Source organism: Bos grunniens, chromosome 24 (genome assembly GCF_055505025.1).
Source record: "Bos grunniens cultivar Pamir isolate PY7600 chromosome 24, Bosgru_T2T1.0, whole genome shotgun sequence".
NCBI lineage: Eukaryota > Metazoa > Chordata > Mammalia > Artiodactyla > Bovidae > Bos > Bos grunniens.
The window spans coordinates 42,533,689-42,557,353 of record NC_141188.1 but is presented as its reverse complement, the minus strand read 5'-3'; the positions used below and the strand labels follow the sequence as shown (position 1 = coordinate 42,557,353).

The 23,665-nt window shown below is 45.9% G+C and overlaps 1 protein-coding gene across 5 annotated transcripts in view; it reads right to left on the bottom strand.

The window, feature by feature from the left end:
- Positions 1-23,665, bottom strand: part of PTPRM (protein tyrosine phosphatase receptor type M) — a 665,820-nt gene that overhangs the window by 45,206 nt on the left and 596,949 nt on the right. For all 5 annotated transcript variants that reach the window (XM_086373135.1, XM_086373137.1, XM_086373136.1 and 2 more), the window contains one exon: positions 21,374-21,410. In XM_086373135.1, the coding sequence (XP_086229261.1) occupies positions 21,374-21,410 (37 nt within the window). The remainder of the gene's footprint in view (positions 1-21,373; positions 21,411-23,665) is intronic.

Genomic DNA, 23,665 nt, shown 5'->3' with positions numbered 1-23,665 from the left:
TGAGCCTCTGCGTCGAGTCCCTTTATGGGACCTTGAGCGCTGCCCCCCACGAAGCTTTGCCTGCTGCTTGCCCCGTCCCTTGGCGTGTGCGTGCCATTCTCCTGATGGACGGGCTGAAGATTTCAGTGACTTCAGTCAAGGTTACCGGGGACACAAGTAAACATCGGATCTCATCAATCACTACGCTTCCAGCTCACGGGAAGAGAGGTGTCTCCATTGTGTACTTAACGGCTTGTTACTTATTCACAAGGAAAAAATAACCTCAGTCCATCTTTGTGCAGACACACACAGTCTCTCCACTGCGACCCTGAAACAAAGGAGTGACACTCTTTGCTTCCGCCGGACACACAGGCCTGTGCCACCTGCTCTGAAACTTCCAGAACCAGTTCTGATGACAATGGCTACTGTGGATGAATCTGGTGCCCCAGCATTGCAGATGCATGTGCTTTCAGAAAGAAATCTTCCTCTCCCCTCAGTGCCCAACAGAGACATTCAAGGCTGGGCAAGTTCCCAGGTACAACTCACTGGCCTTTTTTCGACTCTAGAGCCCCTGTGATCACTTATCTCAAGTTCCCCTGGGAGGAAGGAACGAGGCTGTCGTGCTTATTGCTCTTTCCTTAGGGTCCATGGAGTACCCAGCACAGAGCATGGGCTCATAAATACATGAATGAATGAGTACTTCTGTATGCATTGCTATAAACCATATTATTTACTATTAAAGTGTTATATTAAGAGTGTGGACTCTTTGCCACCCCATGGACTGTAGCCTGCCAGGCTCCTCTGTCCATGGAATTCTCCAGGCAAGAATAATGGAGTGGGTAGCCATTCCCTTCTCCAGAGAATCTTCCCCACCCAGGGATCGAACCTGGGTCTCTTGCATTGCAGGTGGATTCTTTACCATCTGAACCACCAGGGAAGCCCCATAAAAATATTAAGTACTATTAATAGATAATACTTGTAGGAGTCTCTTTCTTGACATCTTTTGGAGATTATCTGTAGAAGCTTGAAAGAACACTGCCTCTAGTTCTTCCTGATTTATTATAAAGGGGGGCATCTTTTGCGAGGGCTTCTTTAGAGTGAGCGTGAGGGTCCCCCGGTCTCCAGAATGCTGCCAGGCAGTGCTGCAGAAGCTGGTTCCAACCGCTGAGCCGGTGGCTCCTTGGAGTCCCCCTGCTCCCAACACTTTCCCTCCAATCTCAACCCAATCCATCATTTGGAGCCTGAGTGCAATTCTGGCTTCCACCAACGGTTCTCAACTCTGGCTGCATATTATAATCACTGTGCAGCTTTACAAAATTCTGATGACCTAACCCAAGAGTTTCTGGGTTTACTGGCCTGGGAGGGTTGGTCTCGTGGGGAAGGACCACAGAGAGTCAGCATCCAGGCATTTGGCTACATCTCTGACCTGTCAGGTGGTCTTGTTCAGAGGTGGAACACCCAAGATCTGTGGCTTTTGAATCTACTGAACAGTCTAACCCTCATATAAGTTCTTCGAATCAAGAAGTCCCAATTCTTTCTGATTTAGAAGGAACTTGACTCATAAGAGGGGGCTCCTCTGGTGGTTCAGATAGTAACGAATCCACCTGCAATGCAGGAGACCTGGGTTTGATCCCTGGGTCAGGAAGATTCCCTGGAGAAGGGAATGGCAACCCACTCCAGTATTCTTGCCTGGAGAATTCCATGGACAGGGTAGCCCGGAGGCTATGATCCACGAGGTTGCAAAGAGTCGGACATGATCGAGTGACTAACGCTTTCACTTTCACTCATAAGATATCATCTAGGAACATGGCTGCACCATTTTACTGAGGGGCAAAGCAGTAGTCAAGGTGACACAGGTTTTTTACGATGTTTACTTAACTACTTTCGGGGTATCTTCAAAGCAAAGGGCGTGATCCATGGAGAGGTCACTGGTGACTGCTCTCGGGGTGGACAAACAGCTAAATTCCTATGACAAGGAATCCAAAACAGCAGGCAAAGGATGACATAAACCCTGTCCCTCCGGCATCAACACCTGGGATGACAACCCTGGAAGGTATCTGGTTTCTGCAGTTGCTGGCTGGGTAGGGGCCCATGATCAGTGTGGCTACGCTTTTACAGACGTTGGTACAATAGGCGGGAAGGTTATTCTCAGCAGCTGTCCTAGGGGGACCAAAGCATTTGAAAGTAAGGTCTTGAAATTTCAATAGCATCAGGCCGGCACTACATCCCATTTCCCTGATGACCATCGGCACACATAGACCTCTCTTGGCAGAGAAGGAGACATGCAGATGGGTGATTCTTACACCACCCAGCCCCCAGGGGAGCAGCAACAAGAAGGGGCAGAAAGAATGAGAGCAGAATAAAAACAATGAAAAGCCATGAGTGAAAGACATCCAAGGATGGCTCTATTGTGTGAGACTATTTCTCCGGCTCATGGGCAGTGAGAGATATTAAAAATTACAATGTCAAGGTCTTGATAGATGCCTCTGCCCTCTCCCTTTCACATTCTCATTTCTATGCAGTATGTTTTCTGCGTTAATTAGAGCCACAGGAAGTCAAGGTCCTTGGAGCTCACAGTGACGCACGCGAGTTTTTGGAAGGGAAGAAAGAGTTCAGATATGCCCCAGTATTCCACTGTAAACAGGATAAAACCTAACTTCTTTTGAGCTCTTCCTATTTCTCAGGTCTCCTTTGAGTGTCTTACAAGATATATTATGTCATTAATTTAAAAATCACAGCCCTACTTAATAGGCACTACTATTCCCCCACTTGGGTGGCTCAGCTAGTAAAGAACCTGCCTGCAATGCGGGAGACCAGGGTTCGATCCCTGGGTTGGGAAGATCCCCTGGAGAAGGGAATGGCTACCCATTCCAGTATTCTGGCCTGGAATATTCCATGGGCTATATAGTCCATGGGGTTGCAAAGAGTTGGACATGATTGAGCGACTTTCACTTCACATTCCCCTACTTTACTGGAAGGACACTGAGGCAGAGAGAAGTCAGCAGAGTTGTCCACGGGGCTGAGCCTGAGGTCTGGCCCCACCAGTCACAACGCTGCCAGGTAAGCATCCACGGGCATGACAGGTGCACGTGTACAAGTCATCACGATCCCAGCAAGAATAAAAAAGAAGGAACCCACCGTCAACCACCTTTTAAACGCATTTTTTATGACATCAATGTTCTTTCAAGAGTCCCATGATCCCACTGCTACAGAATAAAGTCCAAGTTCATGAACACGGCCCCTCCCAAGTTCAGGTTCATGAGCACTGCCCTCCTTGGCAGTCCCAACCTCCCCTATACCCAAGCGTTTCTAGAACCCAGCACATCCTGGTTTACTCCCTCCATCCCCCACCATCCCAGTCCAAGCCACGTGCCCCGAATGACGAGCCCAGCCTCACACTCGGCCCCCCTCACTCTGTTCTCTCCATTTCAGCCACAGCTCACCTCTGCAAAGTGTCATTTTCCTGCTTAAAAACCTTCCAAGGGGTTTCCACTGAGTAAATCCCAGATTCTTGAATAAGGCAGACTGGTCCCCCAGTTCTGTGCCTGGACCAGGTCTCCACTCTTGGCTTTGGCTGTTGCAGGTGCTGTGTCCTTGGGACCCCCTGCAGGATCCCCCACCAGGACCCCTCTGAACTTGATTCACTCATTCACCCCCTTCCCAGCTCCTGAGGGAGATCTGAGGGTGTGACCTGTATCCACAGGTGAGCCTGCTGCATGCCAGGATCCTGGGATGGTGAGGGTGCCACGGTGAATGATGGCAACACAGCCCCTGCTTCACAGAAGCTTGAGGCTCTACCAGGTGCAGATAAGGCAAGAACACGCCACGTGTGCACATAAAGTGTGGTGAGGTCAGCAACCCTGGACTCCTAACTTTCAACGGAGATGTGCACACCTCTGCAGACACACGGATATTTTCCAGGCGGGATGTGGATAGTTTCCAAAATAGTATTAATAATTTCTATACACTCAGTGGCTTTATGGACTCTGCCTATACTGATCTTTACGAGAAGGAGTCTAGGAACAGGGGTCTTTCTCAAACATGACAAAGTCCTCACTCGTCTCCACTATTACTACGGGGCGCTGCCCAGGTGAAGAGACCTGCAAGTGTGAGACTGAGGGATGGACAGAAACACGGACTGCAGAAACCCACAACGCTCCCGCCTTCTCTTATGAAACGTATCTCTGTGAAGGACAAAATCTGGTGTTAAAAATGGGATATTTTGGTTCATGCTGAGATGTTCTGAATTCACAACATCCAAAGTGGCAGAGCCTGGGAACATTTATTCTTTTAACTGCAGCTGGGCTGTTCTGTGGGACCCCTGAAGTTTTCCTGGATACAACCCATGGATGAAAGTTTCATGTGTTTTCTTTCAGATTTGGCATGCTTTAATCTTTAAGGTGATTAAAGTCTATTTATTGTACTATCATAAAATATTTATTCTCATTTCTTCCATCCTCATTTTACCTTAGAAAATAATTTAATATTGTCTATCTCCTATTAACAAGTAAACTTACATAAACTTATGATGAAAATTTTAGATAGCAACTTAAAATGTTCAAAGTGGGTACATAATTTTTTCAAACTTCTTTTGGGGATTCACAAGCAAAACCATTTGAAGACCATTGTCAGCCTGTGACGTATTTATGCCTGCGTGCATGCATGCTTTAGTCATGTCCAACTCTTTGTGACTCTATGGACTGTAGCCCAACAGGCTTCTCCATCCATGAGATTCTCTAGGCAAGAATACTGGGTTGCCATGCAACCCACTCCAGGGGATCTTCCCACCCAGAGATTGAGTCCGAGTCTCTTATGTCTCCTGCATTGGCAGGTGGGTTTTTTTTTTACCACTGCTGCTGCTGCTGCTGCTAAGTCACTTCAGTTGTGTCCAACTCTGTGCGACCCCATAGACGGCAGCTCACCAGGCTCCCCCGTTCCTGGGATTCTCCAGGCAAGAACACTGGAGTGGGTTGTCATTTCCTCCAATGCATGAAAGTGAAAAGTGCAAGTGAAGTCGCTCAGTTGTGTCTGACTCATAGCGACCTCATGGACTGCAGCCCATCAGGCTCCTCCGTCCGTGGGATTTTCCAGGCAAGAGTACTGGAGTGGGGTGCCATCGCCTTCTCCCACTAGCACCATCTTCATCACTAGTGCCACCTGGAAGCCAGTATTTATGTCTACAGTAGTCAAAGTCAGGAGGAAGTTGTATTTCTTCTTGCAATATTGTTTTTCCTGCAGTGCTGAACTGTAGAGTGGATGTGACTTTGCCGGGGGGAATATGGGGGGCAGGCCCTTGGGTGGAACGTCCAGTACTGGTGACTCAGTGCCGCCTGATGGGGGAGGGGACACACGCGGAGCCATCTTCAGAAAGAATGCAAAAATTTTACAAAAAATTTGGGTTCAGATTTCATGAGTAGTAGAAAAACACAACTAGGAAGAAATCTTTTAGATGGAAAGCCTGCCTTCCAGGAAGAATGCAGAGGAGGAAGTGTCTGGTTGTCTCAGGCTGACGTGTGATGAGGTGTCTACAACCATGAGGAAGAAAGAGGGAGGAAGGGAAGAAGGAAGAGGGGGAAGGAAGAGGGCCCAGAGGAGGGGACCCAGTGGGCTGGAAAGCTGAGCCAAGTATCCAAAGGCCAAGTCCAGAGGAGCCTCTGAGCTCCCCGAAGGTGCAGATGGATGAGTGTCCAGAAAGGACGGATCTAGCCTACTGAACAAAAGCTCCCAGGAAACAGGAAAACACTGACTAAGAACAACAAACAACAGTAAAGAGACATCTGGGCAGAGAGTCCTGGAACCCCAGGGCTCACAGCACGTGGCTCCCAGCGGTGATTCCGGGACAAGAAGGTCATGCGGGCTGGGCAGGCGGTAGGGTCCCCTCTGGCCTCCCCAGTGCCACTTGCCAGGCTCCAGGTGTGGAGCAGGGTCTCGGGCCTGATCTGGGTGGGCTCAGGAACTGGTGGGTCATGGACGAGCTGACCTTTGAGTCAGACTGTGGATGACGGGGGCTGCCCTTAGAGGGCAGTTCTGGATAAAACCGAGCAGGAGTCTAGCACAAGACTTGTGGTGTCAGCAAAAAGGCCAAGGGCTCTGGGCGCTGGCCGGGCATGGCCCGCGTCAGGCTCTGGGGCTTCTGGCTCACTCCATCGGAGGAGAAGGCCCCGATGGTGGGACACCGAATGGAAAACAGGGGTCTAGGATTTATGCATTCATTTTCAAGCTCTTACTCATAAATAAAACTGGCCCTAAATTTCTGATCCATTATTGTTCACTGCTGCTGGAGATAATCTACATAAAGTATTATGAAGTCAGTTACTCAACGTTTGGAGCATTAGACGTCCCTTCAGCGGCTTCTGAGTAAGTTTTTATTACAAAACTTTACATGCTTTTTCACTATGATGCTTCCGTAACACTTACATTTATAATTTTACATTTAGTAGCCTTTCATTTTTGCAGTAGTGAAATGTAAAAGTTAAAATATGCCACCATGCTTTACGGACTGAATCTGGTACGTCGCAAAAGGCATAAGGGCGACACAGAAAACAGTCGGCTTTCACATTAATAATTAATAAACCTTAACAACACTTATTTGATAGGTGCATTGGCTTTCCCCTGAAGCTAGATAAGCAAAAACCATGGAATTTTTATGAATAATTTTTGGTTTCAGCTGCAGAAAAAGAGAAGCAAAGCTGAGATGGCTGGTTGCATGGGATTCAATCTGTTTATTTTCCTGAATTGTTAAGAGCATCCCTGTCCCCCGATTATCATTTAAAAGGAACAACAAAAATCAACTAAGGATTTTGAAGCAAACACAGAATTATTCTATGATGGGGAAAACATGAGAATACATTATGTAATCTCAACTCAAAAATATAACTGGTAGCGTTTTCTAAGGGCAACTCTTATGTGAAACACCCTTCATGTCCAGAATTATAGAATAAGGATGTTCACCAGTCTACTAGAAATTTTACTTAGTGACCAGTCCAGTGGAATTTCAATTTGAATGTAGTAAAAAGAAGAGAAATTTGGCATTGGCGCTATTATGAAATATGCCTTGCTAAGAAGTAGTGTCAAACGTGATGACTAAATTGATGATGTCAAATAGTGCTTTTTTCCTTTCTTTTCCTTCCTCCCTCTTTTCCTTTCTTTTTTGTTACTATCTTTCCTATATTTACGTGGCTGTCACACAATAACAAATCCCTTTTTACACAGCCCAAGTCTTTCTTTTTTTAATTTTCTACTTGTTTTCCTTTCTTTTCCTTTTTAAGTTGAAGCACAGTTGATTGGTGAGCAGGAACTTGCTGATCACCCTGTTTCTCCTGAATTGGCTCACAAGGTACGTGTACTCCTCTCACATCTGAGAAAACTCGGCATCTACCGTGTGTGCTGCTTCCGCCCTCTGGGACATACCATTCTCACAGATGGTACACTGCACTCAAACCATGCCTTAAAATTCTTTCAGACTGAAACAAGAAAGTGTGCCAATATGAGCTGCGCAAATATCCGTGGGTTTCTCTAGATAACTAGTCATGGGATGTCGGTTTTCAGGTGCAGCACAAGAACATAAGAAATCCTGATTGGACCCCAAAAGATCATGTCAGACTTCCTTATGAGAAAACTGGTATAAACCAAACACTAATGGACAGGTTACATATAAAATCGAAAAGAGCCTGGAAATCTTTGTAGTGTCTGTCATAACCCTTCAATCTCTGGCTCTTTTCTGGTTAATACTCTGACTCTCATCTTATTCACTTATTCAGCTAGAAGTAATTATGAAATATTTAAGAACAACAGAGAATAATATAGTAGGCATTATTTAATATGGGGCTTCTCTGATGGCTCAGAAGGTAAAGAATCTGCCTGCAACGCAGGAGACCTGGGTTCGATCCCTGGGTCTAGAAGATCCCCTGAAGAAGGGAATGGCTACCCACTCCAGTATTCTTGCCTGGAGAATTCCATGGGCAGAGGAGCCTGGTAGGCTACAGTCCATGGGGTTGCAGAGTCGGACACAACTGAGCAACTAATACTAGCACACTAGCATGAATAAAGATATGTTAAATAATACCTACTATATTCCAAAGAGATGCCAGGAACTTCCTATTTAATTCTAATCGTCACCTTACCATTTTTCATCTTTGTGTTGTCTAGTATCTTAGTTCCAATATGAGTTCATCCTACCTTGATTAGTCATTATTATAGTTTCTTTTCTGTTATAATTTTCTAATAGCTTTCATAATTTTTATTGTGGTTTTCCTTAATTTATTTTTATAAGGACAAAGTTCATGCATTTCCATACCACTTTTAACTATGTCTCAAGTCAACAGCAAAAACAGATAAAGAAGCACATTTCCAAAAAAAGTAAACTTAAAATGAGTCATGTATTCTGAATACCCTCTTTCTTTCTCTTATCCACTACTTTAAGACCTTGAAACAAAAATAAATGAAAATAGTGGCTTTGAGACCAAAGTTTGAAATGATATTTTTAGAAGTTTTCTTTTTTCTTAAACAAAAGCAATGGGTTAAAACTAATTTGTATGAGACATTTCAAAGGAAAAAATCTACAAGACCATCCTTAAATTATTTCTGATACACAAATAGTCCTAACCATTTAGATACACTCAAGTGTTAATAAAATCCTGAATAAAGGCTAAAAAATAAAAAGTCATATTAGAAATAACATTGGTGCTCCCATAGCACATCTGCCATGTGATGATTTAAATTGCTAACAGGGTTTTGTTAAAACCAACAAACATATTTTTAATTATAAAACACTGACATACTCAAAATTAAGAGATTCTTCAATGTGGTACCAATGTTCTCAACGTTAAGAAAACTTACAACAAAATCTCTGTTAGAAAAGAAAAGCAGAATAAAATTAGTCTCTGTGTTGCTAGAAAATTTGTTTTGGAAACTTGCTAATAAGTTATTGGAAAAATTGTTACTATCCCTTTCACTTTCCTCTGTGCGAACAGGGGGGCTTGGGGTGTGGGGTCAGGGTGGGGTCACCTGCAAGGACTCAAAGCCACAATTACCTCCTAGTGTAATGTTTGCATTTGATTATTTGCATGTAAATGTTTCGTTGGGTTTTTTATTTTAAAGAACATATTAACCATGATAATGTTATTGCACTTTAAAAAGAACACTAATTTTAAAAATCACTGTACACACATCAATGATGGACTCCATGGTCTTTCTCTTAAGCTAATGTGCAGGGATCAAGGAACCCCCACCTTTCCTGGGCCTCCACTATGTGATGCTGATCCCAGTGGCCTGGAGCAAGAATTCCTCTTTCTCCAGCCCTACTCTGTCTCCCAGCTTCCTGGTGCAGATTGGCCACTTTGAGGCATCTGGTCAGCCAAACAGAAGCTGGAGTCTGCCTTGCCGGCTCCACCCAACACAGGCTGCAGAAACAGGCCTAGAGCACAGGTCTTCCCTACGTCTTCCTCTAACTCCCGCTCTGCTTCTCTGTCATCTGTTCTCTTTCCCAGATCACTGCTCAGCTCCATTTTCTTCTCTAGTGGTTTCTTGGCTTCCAAAGCTTCTCTCTAAAGTATCCTGTGTGACTCTTCGATCAGAAATTGGTTTGGATGAAGCCTGTTGGAGAGGGACTTGTTCAGTTTGGAATTAAGCTGTTTCACTTACCTGTAACCTGACCCTAAGGATGCTTCAGAGAGGCCTGCAGGACCCCACGCTGGTGTCCTTTGTTGCAATCAGAAATGGTCAATGTCTGCAAGACTTCAAAAACCAAAGGAAAATGTGCTTTCTGCAGTGGATGACAGCTTATTGTCTTTGCAACCCACATCTGTTTAAAAGTCAATAACAGTGACGATCGTTTTTGTACCCTGGAGGGGAATGTGGAATGCTGGTGAAAACCTAAGTGGTTCCCTTTGGAACATCCTGGAAGAAGCACGAACAGGTGTAGGATGTATTAGCTTTTATGAAGACGACGTGAGCATACGCTACACTTGGGTTAAAGCCTGGCTGCCTATGTGCCTTGAGAGCTGTGTCTTTGGAATCAATGGAATGATGACAAGAGTTTCAGCTAATGCCTGGCAGAGCTGCTGCTGGCAGAGCTGGTGTCTGAGCTCCAACAGTGTAACGTCAGTGTCTACTCTCTAACTAACCATTCTGCTCCACCATCTCTGGGAGGGGTAAAATCCATGTCCTGGTTACTGACATAAAACATGTTTGTATATGAAAGAATCTTAGGGCCAAACAAAATCCACAGAATTAAAAAACTGGATTGTGACCATGTTGCAAAAACAAAGGAATATTTGCAAACAAAAACCAGTAACAGGGTGACTCCTGCCAGGACTAGAATGTTGCAAGGCATTTCTGAAACCCCCTTTGCTTAAGTGAACTGTTGAAGTGAAAGTGAAGTGGAAGTGTTAGTCGCTTAGTCCTGTCTGACTGTTTGCAATCCCATGGACTCCTCTGTCCATGGGATTTCCCAGGTAAGAATACTGGAGTGGGTAGCCATTCCCTTCTCCAGAGGATCTTCCCGACCCAGGAGTTGAACCCATGTCTCCTGCATTAGCAGGTGGATTCACTGAGTCACCTGGGAAGCTGCATCTTTCAAGGGTGGTTGTTAACTATTGTTTTGCCACGGGTTTCACTTTGAACTGAAACTGGATTTTGTTCCTTTTGGACTAAACCTAGCCCTCCTCCAGAATCACACATTCCCAGCAGTTACATAAACATTTCCATCTTGCAGTGGTACCACTGTGAACAGGAATGCAAGTCTGGGTGTGTGGTCAGTTGTGTCTGAGACTTTGTGACCCCATGGAGTGCAGCCTGCCAGGCTCCTCTGTCCATGGGATTTTTCCAGGCAAGAATACTCGAGTGGGTTACCATTTCCTACTCCAGGGGATCTTCCAGGCCCAGGGATAGCATCTGTACCTTCCTGCATCTCTTGCATTGGCAGGTGGATTCTTTGCCACTGTGCCAACCTGGGAAGCCCTACCACTGTGAAAGAATGCAAAAGCTGCTATTGTTCTTGACATGGAAACTGAAGGATACAGCAGATAAGTCAGATCTGAGTGGCGGCAAAGATGAGGCCTCCGAAGAAGAACTCGTGCTAGAGGAGAACGGACAGGTGGTTGGCAGAGAAGGGCAAGAGCCCACGCTCAGGTACAGAAACGCACTCCTGGGGATCTGCTGGTCCCTGATCCCCGCAGCAAGCTGGATGGAAACACCACTCGAAGAGCTGGGAAGAGGCAGCTGAGAAAGTGTCTGCAGCCTCGGGAGGGAGGAACATGACAGATGCTCACAGCACAAGAGTCTCCTGCAGGCTGAGTCGCAGAACATCCATCAGGCCTGTCTCCAAAGAGAAGCCTTGTGTACTCATTCTGAGTGCTTGTTCACGCTCCAAAGAGGGGCACAGAGAGAAGCAATCAAGGAGAAAAGAAAGAACGGCAGCGTTCAGCGTGGAGGGGCTGGGTGACCCAGAGGACCCGCCTGCCTTCTGTCAAGGAGAAGCAAGACGAAGGCAAAAACTTCCCTGCACATGCTTCAGGGGCCACTGTCGGAGACATTAAGGCTTTCGTTAGTCACTCTCTTCTTTAATTAAGCTTTTCTCAGTGCACAAGTGGGATCCTCTTTTATTTGAGACAAAAGAGAATAAATCTAATAAATGAACAAAATAGAGGTAAGTTGACTCCCTAGACAGAGCAGAGTGAAGGCAGTCTCGAGCTTTCAATGGTATTGGGAAGTTTCCAGAAGTATCCTTTTGAGTGAGAAGGGGAGAAAGAGAGCTCGCAATGGCTAGACACTTCCTCAAGTCTGCTGCCTTGAGAGACTCATCCAAAACCACCCTGATGGGCAATAAAGGATCCTGGTCCCGAGACTCAGGAAGAGTGATTCTTGGGCTGAATCAGGGCTCATTCCTCCACCCGCTCAACAGTTTAGGGCTGGGAGAGAAAAAAAGCTGAAGTCCTGCCCAAATCTGACACTGCAGCAAACCTGTTACCAAACAGGTCGGTAACAGCTGGCTGCCACGTTGTCTAATTCCTGAGTCATGCTCTGTCCCCGACTCCACACTTGGCAGGCCCTTGGTAGATGCACAGAAATATTGGTTCAGTTTTCAATGGACTAGGCCTGAAAGCAACAGCTTGGCTCTGCAAAAGTGGGTGAAGGTGGGGGAATGCCAGTCCTTGGAGAAAAACACCTGGGCACTAGTCACTGCTCCATTCTTTCAGGGCTGAACCTGGGAGAACGATGAGACCTTCTATCTCTTCCTCACTGTTGACTGAGGCACCTTAGGAGGCCAGGAACCCAGGCTGTTCCTCCTAAGATGAACCCGGCATAAGCCCTATTCGAGTACGAATGCTCACCTGTGTAGTTCACAAAGCCTTCTGCATATGTGACTCATTTGAGCTGACATGGATGAGAGTCACTTAAAGCTGTTTGTGCTTTAAGTTCCAACTGCTTTGATGACAAAAGAAGGGAGTTGGACTTGAAGATTTTTAAAGTTTTTACCAGCTCTAAAAGGTGCTATAATTTTTCTACTTTAAATGAGGAACATTTCTGGGAGCTTCCTGGTAGTCCAGTGGTTAAGAATCCACCTTGCAATGCAGGGAACACGGGTTTAATCCCTGGTCAGGGAACTAAGATCTCACATGATGGAGGGAAACCAAGCCCTCTTGCTACAGCTACTGAGCCCGCGTACCACAACTACAGAGTCTGTGTGCTGCAACGGAGATTCCACGTGCCAAAACCAAGATCTGGTGCAGCCAAATAAATAAATATTAAAAAACAAAACAGGAACGCTTCTAAACTACTCTGAAAGATTCAAAAAACATTTGGTTCAAGGATCCAGAACCTGCAGGACATCATCTGTCTTCCAGTTATTCTGTATCAACTTAGGTTCCCTTCCTGGAGGGACGTGTTTCTGCCATAGCACCTAGGACAACACGGTGGATGGTATCTAACACGGTCTAATTTCGGTTTCATCCTTTTATTCGCAAGCCAGCTTTAAATGTTCTCCCTTCTAACGACTGAGTTTAAGAAGAGCACGGGGCTGAGCAATGTCTGTGATCAGACCTTTGAGCATATTGGCCAGTATATTTGAAATTAACCTGGTGAAGAAAAATTATTGTTTCAGAGGAAGTTTGTGGATAAGCTGTTGCTTGCGCCTATTCATTTTGCCTTGAAGATCTGCAGATGGAGAGTAAGAGGCAGGTGAGCCCGACGTGGAGGGCATGGCCCTGGGTGTCAGGGATACTGACACCTCCTCAGAGATCTGCATATAAGTCACACTTCCTCACGGTCTTCCTCCTGAAGTTTGCAGACCAGAGAATACTCCACTTTACTGACCAATACTTGTAAACCAATCTTCAGTAGGATATGATAAGTGAATCCAAATGTAACCTACAACCCTTGACAATGGGGGAACAGCTCAGCAGGAAGAACAATAGCAGCTAATGGAAAATCTGTGCCTGAGGAGTGTGCAGAGCTGGTGCTTGGAGGGATAAAAACAAAAGATGTTTACTGAAGGCTTAGCTTTGGATATAAAAAAATGTTTCAGTTCTATTGAGAAATAATTTCAAGTGTTCATCTCCACCTGGAGGCCAGAACCCAGGAGACAAAAGCTCTTTACAGAGTGTGGGACTTGTGTTGACCCTCTGACAAGTCTTGACCTGCTGAGCAAAGCAGTGTTCTGTTCTAAGCAATGGTATTTACTGCTTCAGATGCCTGGGAAAACATAACCCATAGTCATCTTTCTGAAAACCCTTATTAACAATGTTCATACCACACAGGGTATGTGGATGAAATTCAGAAGAAAAACAGATGAAGAGTAAACAGAATGAAAAGTTTCAACAGCAGCAAAGTTTCAACTGTTCTACAGTAGTGGAGGACCTGGAGGTATTTTCACTGTAAACTTTCATGACCCACATTTTTGTTATTTTCCTTTTCTTTATTTTTTAAAAAGCCTTATTTATTTATTTTTTGGCTGTGCTGGGTCTTTGTTGTTGCATATTGGCTTTCCCTGGTTGCGGCAAGTAGGGGCTGCTCTTCGTTGCAGTGGGGAGGCTTCTTATGTCAGTAGCTTCTATTTTTGTGGAGCACAGGCTTTAGGGCACGTGGGCTTCAGGAGCGGTGGCACACGGGCTTAGTCGCTCCAAGACAGCTGGGATTTCCCTGGATCAGGGATCGAACCCGAGTCCCCTGCATTGCATGGCGGATTCTTAACCACTGGACCTCCAGGGAAGCCCCTATTATTTTCATGTGAAAGTCTGCCCTTAGCTCAAAGTCTTGGGAGAAAATCTGTCTCAGGTTTCTCCAAGTTAGTAACAGATTATAATTATGGACAAATAAGACTGACCATCTAAGGTGTAGATGGAGGTGATTATATATGCACCAACAGAGTCAGAGGGGAGCTAAACAGTGGCTTTGACAAGATGGACTGTCTCCAAAAACAGTGCCTCAATTTACTGACACGTCGAAAGAAAAAGTGGCCACCAGAATAGGAGTTGACCAGTCCTTAACTTAGAGCGGAATCACATATACTGAAGACAAATATCCACCTGTGTCAGTAGACACGTCACCAGCCAGCAGGAGGCGTCCTGTGGCCTGGGTGGAATATTCCAGTCCTGACTGGTGTCGGGCACATGGCCGGCAGCCCCCCGTTTGCTCATCTGTTCTTCCCTTCATTCCCTCCCTGGCTGCTGCCAACCCACTGGTCATCTGCTTCGTTCCCGCCCTCCACCAGGCCATGGGCAGATACATGCCTGTGGATCAGTGGATGAACTCTGTGGTTCTTCTTCAGATGCAAGCCAGGAAGTGGCCTTCTGCCGAAGCATCTGCCTCTCTGGCTGGCCTGAGACGCAGACTGCCCTTGACAAGCGGTTCTGTCTGATGGACAGTAAGTATCTGGTATCGCGTTTTCTCTATCAGTTCCTGCGTCTATGCCAGTATGACTTGGTGCCCTGAAACTCTGAACTCTGAGTGTTCAGAGTCTCTGAGTAGGAAAGATGAATGTCTTTCTAACCCTAGATTGTGAAAATCCATACAGTTAGGCTCCCGACAGCTACTTCATTATTTCTTCTTTGCTGAATTGTGCTAATTCAACAGGGTTGGCCCCCTGACTGGAATTCTGAACTTGGCCTTGATCTGGCCATGTCGAGTCTCTTTGCCACCAGCAGCATCAGCTCCTTGGACCAGCTAAGCCCTGGACCAGCAGGTCTTCCAGACAGGTGTCCAGAGGCCCACTTGGGAACAAGGCAATTTCAAATACTCAGAGTCATATTTCAGGACATTTAAGACCATTTTAATTAAAAGGTGTTTTCAGATATGAACATATCATAGAAAATTTGCTTTTAGAGAACTGCTACATAGAAAGGGCTTCCCTGGTGGCTTAGATGGTAAAGAATTTGACCGCAGTGCGGGAGACCTGGGTTCATTCCCTGGGTCTGATCCTTGGGTTGGGAAGATTCTCTGGAGAAGGGAATGGCAACCGACTTCAGTATTCTTGCCTGGAGAACTCCATAGACAGAGGAGACTGGCAGGCTATAGTCCATGGGGTCACAAAGAGTTGGACATGACTGGTTACTTAGAAGGAAAGGGTTGGATCCTAGATTCATTTCATAAAAGATTCATCACGTGACTTTGAGGGGTGACCTTCATGAGGCCCACGTAAGCGGCAGCACACAGTGCCCAGTGGGGATCACACATTATCCAGACATAGAGAGACATACACGGCACAGGCACTCAGCTATGCATTAGCTCTGTATTCAACCCCTGCTTCTCTCCATGGGCCTCAAGTATTTTATTTATGAAATGAGACAAGTAATATCTTAAATGGTCGAAGGATGGAAATTACATTAACTTAGTTACAGCACAAAGCCTAGTCCATAAATGGCCCTTGATATTGACTGAGCGAATGGACAAAGAAAAAAGCTGTGTTTCAGGAAGAATAGTATTGTATCAACCCTAACTACTGAAACATAAAGGAAATATACTGATTGCATTTTCTTAAATGAGAAGGAATCATGCTTAAAAATGAACAGTTTTGAAACCAGAACGTATTGTATTTAATATTAGAAAACATATTTTAGTCATATGCAACCTGGATTGTTGAATAAAATAAAAACTACAGCTATATTACTGTCATTACTGTTGTCTGAACTATTCATCTCTACCCCAAATTTTCTTATGGTTACTCCCTGCTATCTTTGTTTCCAGGTTTTTCTTTCCAGGATAACTCCACACTAACTAATCTTCTTAAAGCACTGTTCTTACCACCACACAGCTTAGAAACACCCTTCCTTTTCCCTCCCTGCGTCTCTGCCATTCATTAAACAAAGCTCCTTGTTCAAAGCCTTTTAATCAGTGTCGTCACTTCACCTGTTGGTTCTTTGTTCGTAGCACCCCCAACCCCCCAATTCAAGGGTTTTAATCTGGGGGGCATAGAATTTTTCAGGCTGGATTGTAGAAAGTCAGAGCATGCCTAAACTTCCATGTAAAGCTGTGTGTCTGTGTGAACTTTTCCTGAGTGGTGATCCATTTCAACCAGCAACTAAGACCACCCCAGGTGCCACGCCCCTCTCAGCCGTCTCCTTCGGGCCCCCACTCCTCTTGGATCTCGGATGTCCTCCCACTCGGCCTACCTCTGGACTAACACCTGTCTCCCTATCCACCCGTCCCCATTCCTCCGAGACCCTGGCCAAGTGCAGGTGCCCACCCCTAAACTGCAACGTGAACCCCAGATTTTGTGATGCAGGAGGATCCTCTGGATCCCCCCGTGTTTCCATGCATCTCCAGCCCACAGAGGAACCTGGACGTGAGTCAGAGGGAGCGGACAGCCGTGTCCACCACAGACTTACAGCCATTTCTTCGGTAAGTACCTTGCACCGCCTTTCCTGAGTTCTCTGAAGCAGGACCCTTGAGTCAGTTTGAAAAATAAACCTAAATAATAGTAAAGAGAACCTTTTTCCAGGTGGCTTAGACGATAAGGAGGCCCAGTAATGTGGGAGGCCCAGATTTGATCACTGGGTTGGGAAGATCCCCTGGAGGAGGGCATGGCAACCCACTCCAGTATTCTTGCCTGGAGAATCCCACGGACAGAGGAGCCTGGTGGGCTACAGTCTGTGGGGTCACGAAGAGTGGACACAACTGAGTGACTAACCCTTTCCCTTTCCTTTCTCCATCACCCCGAGTTCATGACTGGTTGTGGAGGAGCAGTTCTGATATGCACAGCTTCCTCCAGCTCACGGCCTGTGTGGTGGTCTCTTCCGTGGTCTCTATGGGGCATCTTCTGATTGATTATGATCCATTCTGGGTGACTCCACCCACCTGAGTGAGTACTGCGTCTCTTTGTGAACCAGCTTTTGAACCCCCAGCTCTACCCTGGCTCTGAGTGTGGACTGCTGCTGCTGCTGCTAAGTCGCTTCAGTCGTGTCCGACTCTGTGCGACCCCATAGATGGCAGCCCACCGGGCTCCCCTGTCCCTGAGATTCTCCAGGCAAGAATTCTGGAGTGGGTTGCCATTTCCTTCTCCAATGCATGAAAGTGAAAAGTGAAAGTGAAGTCGCTCAGTCGTGTCTGACTCTTTGTGACCCCATGGACTGCAGCCTACCAGGCTCCTCTGTCTGTGGGATTTTCCAGGCAAGCGTACTGGAGTGGGGTGCCACTGCCTTCTCCGTGAGTGTGGACAGGCAGCTACAAACATGAGTCTGTCCTTTGACCCCTGTGTGGCAGGTCCTTAGTCCTAAGTTTATAACTGTATTAATATCTGGCCAGGCAGATGTGATGCAGTGGGGCATCAATGTATTAGCTGCCAGATGAAGAACAATTAAAGGGCGGGGAGACGGGAAGAACACACTCAAAAAAGCCACCACTCTGGCTTGAATGTGGTCCCTTCAATCTGCAGAAACATTACCGTTATCACCAAAGGTCAGAGTCAGTTACTCGTAGAAAAATCAATAAAGTGGAGGGAGGGGGAGAGGCTGAAGGGATACGGTCATGACATGCCCTCTGCATTGAGGGGACCTGCTAGGAATCTATGTATTTCCAACTCTTGGGGATAGAACTGGTTGTCAGGAAAATGGACCATTCGTGTAGTTTCAGGGGTTCCTGCTGTGAACAGATTTTTAAAGACTCGTCTCAGTGCAAAGTACAGAGGCAAAAAGAGCAAGGAGGGATTTAAACATGGCATCTGCCTGTTAGTCTTCATCACTCCATTTGCTGAATTTAGAATCAGGCTGTTCGTGATTCTGTTGGCCACCCACGAACATGTTCCATCTTGTCCCGGTCGATTACTGCAGATGAGCAGAAATCTTTATCACCGGCTACCCGAGGCCACCAGTTACACTGTGCCTGTGGTGCACTGGAGGAAAGACATTCTGACTTTTTAATCCGAACATCATGGTCTGAAGGTATCACTCGTAACAGGACGGGTACTATCTGGACTGAACGTTAGATTAAAAATCAGCTCATTTCCTCCTCTTCTGCACCAGCAACAGTGATGCAAGAACTGCCAGGTTTTAAAGTCCAGCCTGTGGCCCACCAGTCACCGAGGAAAGGGCCATGCTCTGTAGGGTGTGGGGGGGCCCTTTTCCGCTAAAGGGCACCGTGGGGGTCTCCTTCAAACTGAGGACATCTGCCATTTCTCATCTGTCTGCAAATATATCTGTTCATTAATACTTGATAGGGTGAAGGCTGCCAACGATGGCTGCAGAGCAAATAAGTATCATTCAAACTACTTCTAATGGGGCCAGAAAGTGACTTCTGTTATGGCATTTTTTTCTTCCAGAGGTGACCTCCCCTTGGGGACAGAGGGGCAGAGAGGATGAACGAGGGAGGGGCCCCACATAGGACTTTGGGGTCTTCAATCTGTACTTCCATTGGCTATTTGTTCACATGAATCTACAGCCCTCAACTGTGGACATTTAAGTCAGATTTAATTTTCTGGTTATACTTTCTATGAGAACGTGGGCTGCTCGACAAGAACTCAGAAGTGTTTTGTATATTTTGCAACAAAATGTTCATGTAAATTTGTAAAAACTGCAAATGTCCGATAATCATCCCATGTATAAATCAGAGCTGTTATGACCTGACTTGGGAACATTCTGGCAGCCTGGAGGACAGGTATGAAGCCCCAGTATCGGTCCACTCTGTGTGGAAGCTCCCAGGGCTGTCGGGTCCAGACATCCTCACTCTGTCCCAGATGTGAGACAAACCAAGTGCGTGCTTTCTGGAGCCCTTAGCATTTCCTACCAAGGGCCGGGCTTCTGCCAGGCTCACAGTGGGCACTGTCTGTGCGGTTCTCCTTCCGACTATGGAGGGAGGCACTACTGCTTTCATTCCGGAAGGACGCACACTGGACCAAGTGCAGCATCTGGACGTGATGACACAGCACTGGACTCTGAGAGTGGTGCCCCCCAGGATTTTGCTGTGGCCGTGGGGATCAGGAGGATAATTCCGGCCACACCCAGAGACTGTCTGCCCCAGAGCTCTGCTGCCTGACACCTCCAATGGGGAAGAGCCAATTGCAGCTGTTTAAACTTGAAATCCAGTTCCTCTTTTCAGTAGATACACTCTGAGTATCAGTGGCCATGGATAACTAGAGGTCACCACACCGGACGACACAGAGAAGATTTCCACCAGAGCAAAGAGCTCTGCCAGACACTGCTGCTCTAGGCGCCGGGACTCTGGTGTCTGGCTACGACCACCTCTTCTCCCTCCTGACTCGCCACTGACCTTGGCCTCAATCCTTCAGCGCCTCCCCATTCCTCAGGGCCCAGTGGACACTCAAGCCTCCCTGTCTCCAATTTGAGACTTTACACACATGATTTCTTGGTATCCTTGACTTTTTCTCACGCACCCCCCTGCCAACTCCTAACTGGTGGCAGGTTGTATCCGTTTGGTTTCCCCATGCCTGTTTCTGGGATATGATGTGTTACCGAAACAATGATTAAGTGATACAACACAGAGAACTCACATTTCACTCGTCCCTATCGCTTCAACCCGAGTGGGTGTCTCTGTTTCCCAGTACTTCCTCTGTTCACCTGTACTGGCTCAGCAACCTCTTCTTGAAAGCCTCAGTCTCTCATGATCCTCACTCTCCACAGATGACCCGCCCCATCACTGGTGGGGAAGACGGTACCGAAACCACGCCATGTAAATGTGTGCAACTGAACCGCTTTGCTGTACAGCAGAAATTACCACAGCACTGGACGTCAACTGTTCTTGAATTAAATAAGTTAAAAAAATCACGCCATGGACTTCCCCGACACATTCCTCTGGCCTTCCATTTCCTTTAGCCACGGTGAGACACCAACTGTCTTCTACCCAGGAGCATGGACTTGCTGCTTTCAGATTGTTGCTCGTGATGTCTCTGCCAGTCACACCTTCCCTGCCCAGGCTTACCTCTGCCACAAGGCTGCTTCTGAACCATCCCACCTGAAAGCGACCTCTTTCTTGTCTGAGTTTCTGAATTTCCTTAACACCTTATCTGTACCTCTCACAAAAGGTGTTTTTAAAATAATAATATTAATATTTATTATAATATTTACATTAATGTTTATTATATATTTTCCTTAACACCTTATCTGTACCTCTCACAAAAGGTGTTTTTAAAATAATAATATTAATGTTTTTTATAATATTTACATCAATGTTTATTATATTATATTTATATATCAAGATAAATTTAGTAGATATTAACTTTATAGATTTAATATATTGATTTTATATTGCTATATTAATATAAATATGTATTTATGTAATATCTATTATATTAGTCATATTTATAATCATATACCAATCATATATTTTATATTAATCATATAAGTATTATAGTAATAATAACAGTATTGAATAGGTGTCATTTATCTTATTTAATTTTCACAAAGGACCCATGACGCTGGCATTTGTTTTCTTTTAGGCTTTTAAAAACTTTTTAATTAGAGGATAACTGCTTTACAACGGCATGTTGGTTTCACACAAGGTTTTAAGTATACAGCCTGTGCACACGTCTTCCCTACTAACTCACACCGATGTAATAAGGGTGCCTGCTGGATTCGGCTCACATCCCCAGCAGCAATCAGCTCAGGTCTTTATACACAGAATATCCAGTATCTATTTCTTCAACGAGTATCTATACATCTATTCTAGCAAATGTCAGATTAATTGCTAAGGCAGGCAGAGTTAATTCAATAATTAATTGATGGACACATTTCCTCTACTGATCTCAGTATGAAGTTCTAACTGAATGATTACATCGCCAGGACCTCTGATAGGAAACCAGGAGTGCACGTGCTGATGGCTGGAAATGCGATCAGCCCCCGGGGCTACAGCAGCATGTGACAGAGTTCCTGGGGAGGGTGAGCTGGGTATGAAATGACAGAGAATGGGCAAACAACCAAAAAAGACATCAAAGCTGGAATCAACTTACCTTGTGTAGCAATATAATGATTGGGTCGATGATAACCCTAAAAAATAAATGAGAAAGAATATTAGACAAACTTGAAAATCAATAAGCAGCACAGAAGTACATACTAAGTCTGCCAAAATGAATGCACTTTCAAATATCAACAGCTGCATTACCAGGAAGTTATATCACCAGACTCGGGACCACTGAGCATCTCTTAATAAGCTGAGGCGCATCAGTGTGTAACAGTTCTGATGCCTGCACAGTGAGGAGTGGGTGAGTAACTTAATCACACACAAGCTAAGAGATGACGGATGAGCAATAAACACTAACAACGTATGGATTTTCTGAAATAACATGACCACGACTCTGATTAGAGTGCAAACCGGCTAGGAATATGCAATAGAATTTCATTTGTGTTTCGGATGCTATTGGCAATGTGACAAAGCCTTAACTCATATTCTGTTATATTGGTATAGACAGTCACATCAATAGTAATGTGCTGTGTGCTGTGCTCAGTCGTTCAGTCGTGTCCGACTCTTTGCAACCCCATGGACTACAGCTGGCCAGGCCTCTCTGTTCAAGGGATTCTCTAGGAAAGAATACTGGAGTGGGTATACCAAACATCATTTTTAAACATTACAGATACCAAGACATGATGCTGTACCAGGACCAGGAATTTAAAGAAGCAGAAATTCTGCAAGACCCCTTCCTTTTATCATGACCCTACAAGAAGGGGGAAAGATGAAAATTGGGACCAAAGCAAGAAGGGAACAGGGACATTGCAGGTTAGTCAACAAGTTAAGTCAGCTTAGAGAAAATGACACACAGGTAACACACAACATCCTGGAATAGGAAATGGCTCCTCACTCCCGTACTCTTGCCTGGGAAATCCCATGGACAGAGGAGCCCGGTGGGCTACAGTCCATGGGGTCACAAAGAGTCGGACACGACTGAGCGACTGAGCGGGTGCACGAACGTATAATGTTGCCACAGATCTTAACACTTTCTCTTTCTCTCCCCTGAGAAGGCACAAAACACTGCCCAAAGCCAGACGGAAAAGAGAGCAAAGAGACTGGAGAGGAAATGCCAACTTCTCAGACCACTTAGGTCTTTTTGCTCTTGAAAGCAAGTCTAGAAGAGTGAACAACAAAAGCAGACACATTCTTCTCTACCCCGACTGGGAGTAGGTCTCTGACACAGAGTCACAACAGATACTAAGCAGGGTTATTTTGATGGGCACGCATTTCCTGTCAGCTGATAAGCTCCACGAGACAGGACCTGGTGGGACTCACCACTGTCTGTGTGGGGCTGCAAGGTGCTGGGAGAGGGGAGGGTCATTTGATGGGCCAGGTCACCATCAGCCAGCCTTACTTTGACTCCCGCCAACCCACAGTTCACTCTCCTCTCACTTCCAGATCCAGTCACTCCTCTGTGCTGACCCTCTGACCTCCTGGTTCACAGGAAGAGCCCGACTCCTCACCGCCACGCACTCACCTGCCCATTACCTTCCTCACCCCACCACCTGGACGCCACCCCCTCCAGATCACTCCACATCTGCCAGGCGTGCTCCTCAGCCAGGCCTTTCCTAGGGCTGCTTCCAAGCCTGGAGGCTCACCCCCTGAGATACCCAGCTGGCCCGGACCCCCACCTTCTCCGTGGAGATACCCACTCTATTCCACCTGATGTCCAAAATACCAGACTTCAGTGATTGTTTCATTTATGGTCTCTTTCTCCCCATTAGATCATTAGGTCTCTTATGTCAGTGCTTAGTATTCTGTCTTGGCCTGAATTATTCACAATTAGAACACCAGCAACTCAAACAGTTACTGACATGTAATAGATGCTCAATAAAATCTCACCGATTAAGTGAAAAGTGGCCCTGAATACTGACTCTTTCTCTATTAAAAACAAAAACTAATGACTCTAGTATGTTCATGACTTTTATGTCCTCTCCTCTCTGTGTCCCTACTCAGCCATTCTTTTTTTTTTTCTCTTTCTCTTTATTTTTGGCTGCTCTGGGTCTTTGTTGCTACACACGGCTTTCTCTAGTTGTGGTGCGTGGGCTTCTCATTGTGGTGGCTTCTCTTGTTGCGGAGCACATGTTCTAGGGCTTGCAGGCTTCAGTAGCTGCGGCTCACTACTGGACCACCTGAAGCCTTACACAGCTGTTCTTTAAAGCTTAGTTCAAAAGACCCCCTGCTGCTGCTGCTAAGTCGCTTCAGTTGTGTCCGACTCTGTGTGACCTCATAGACCGCCTCCTACCAGGCTCCTCTGTCCCTGGGATTGATTCTCCAGGCAAGAACACTGGAGTGG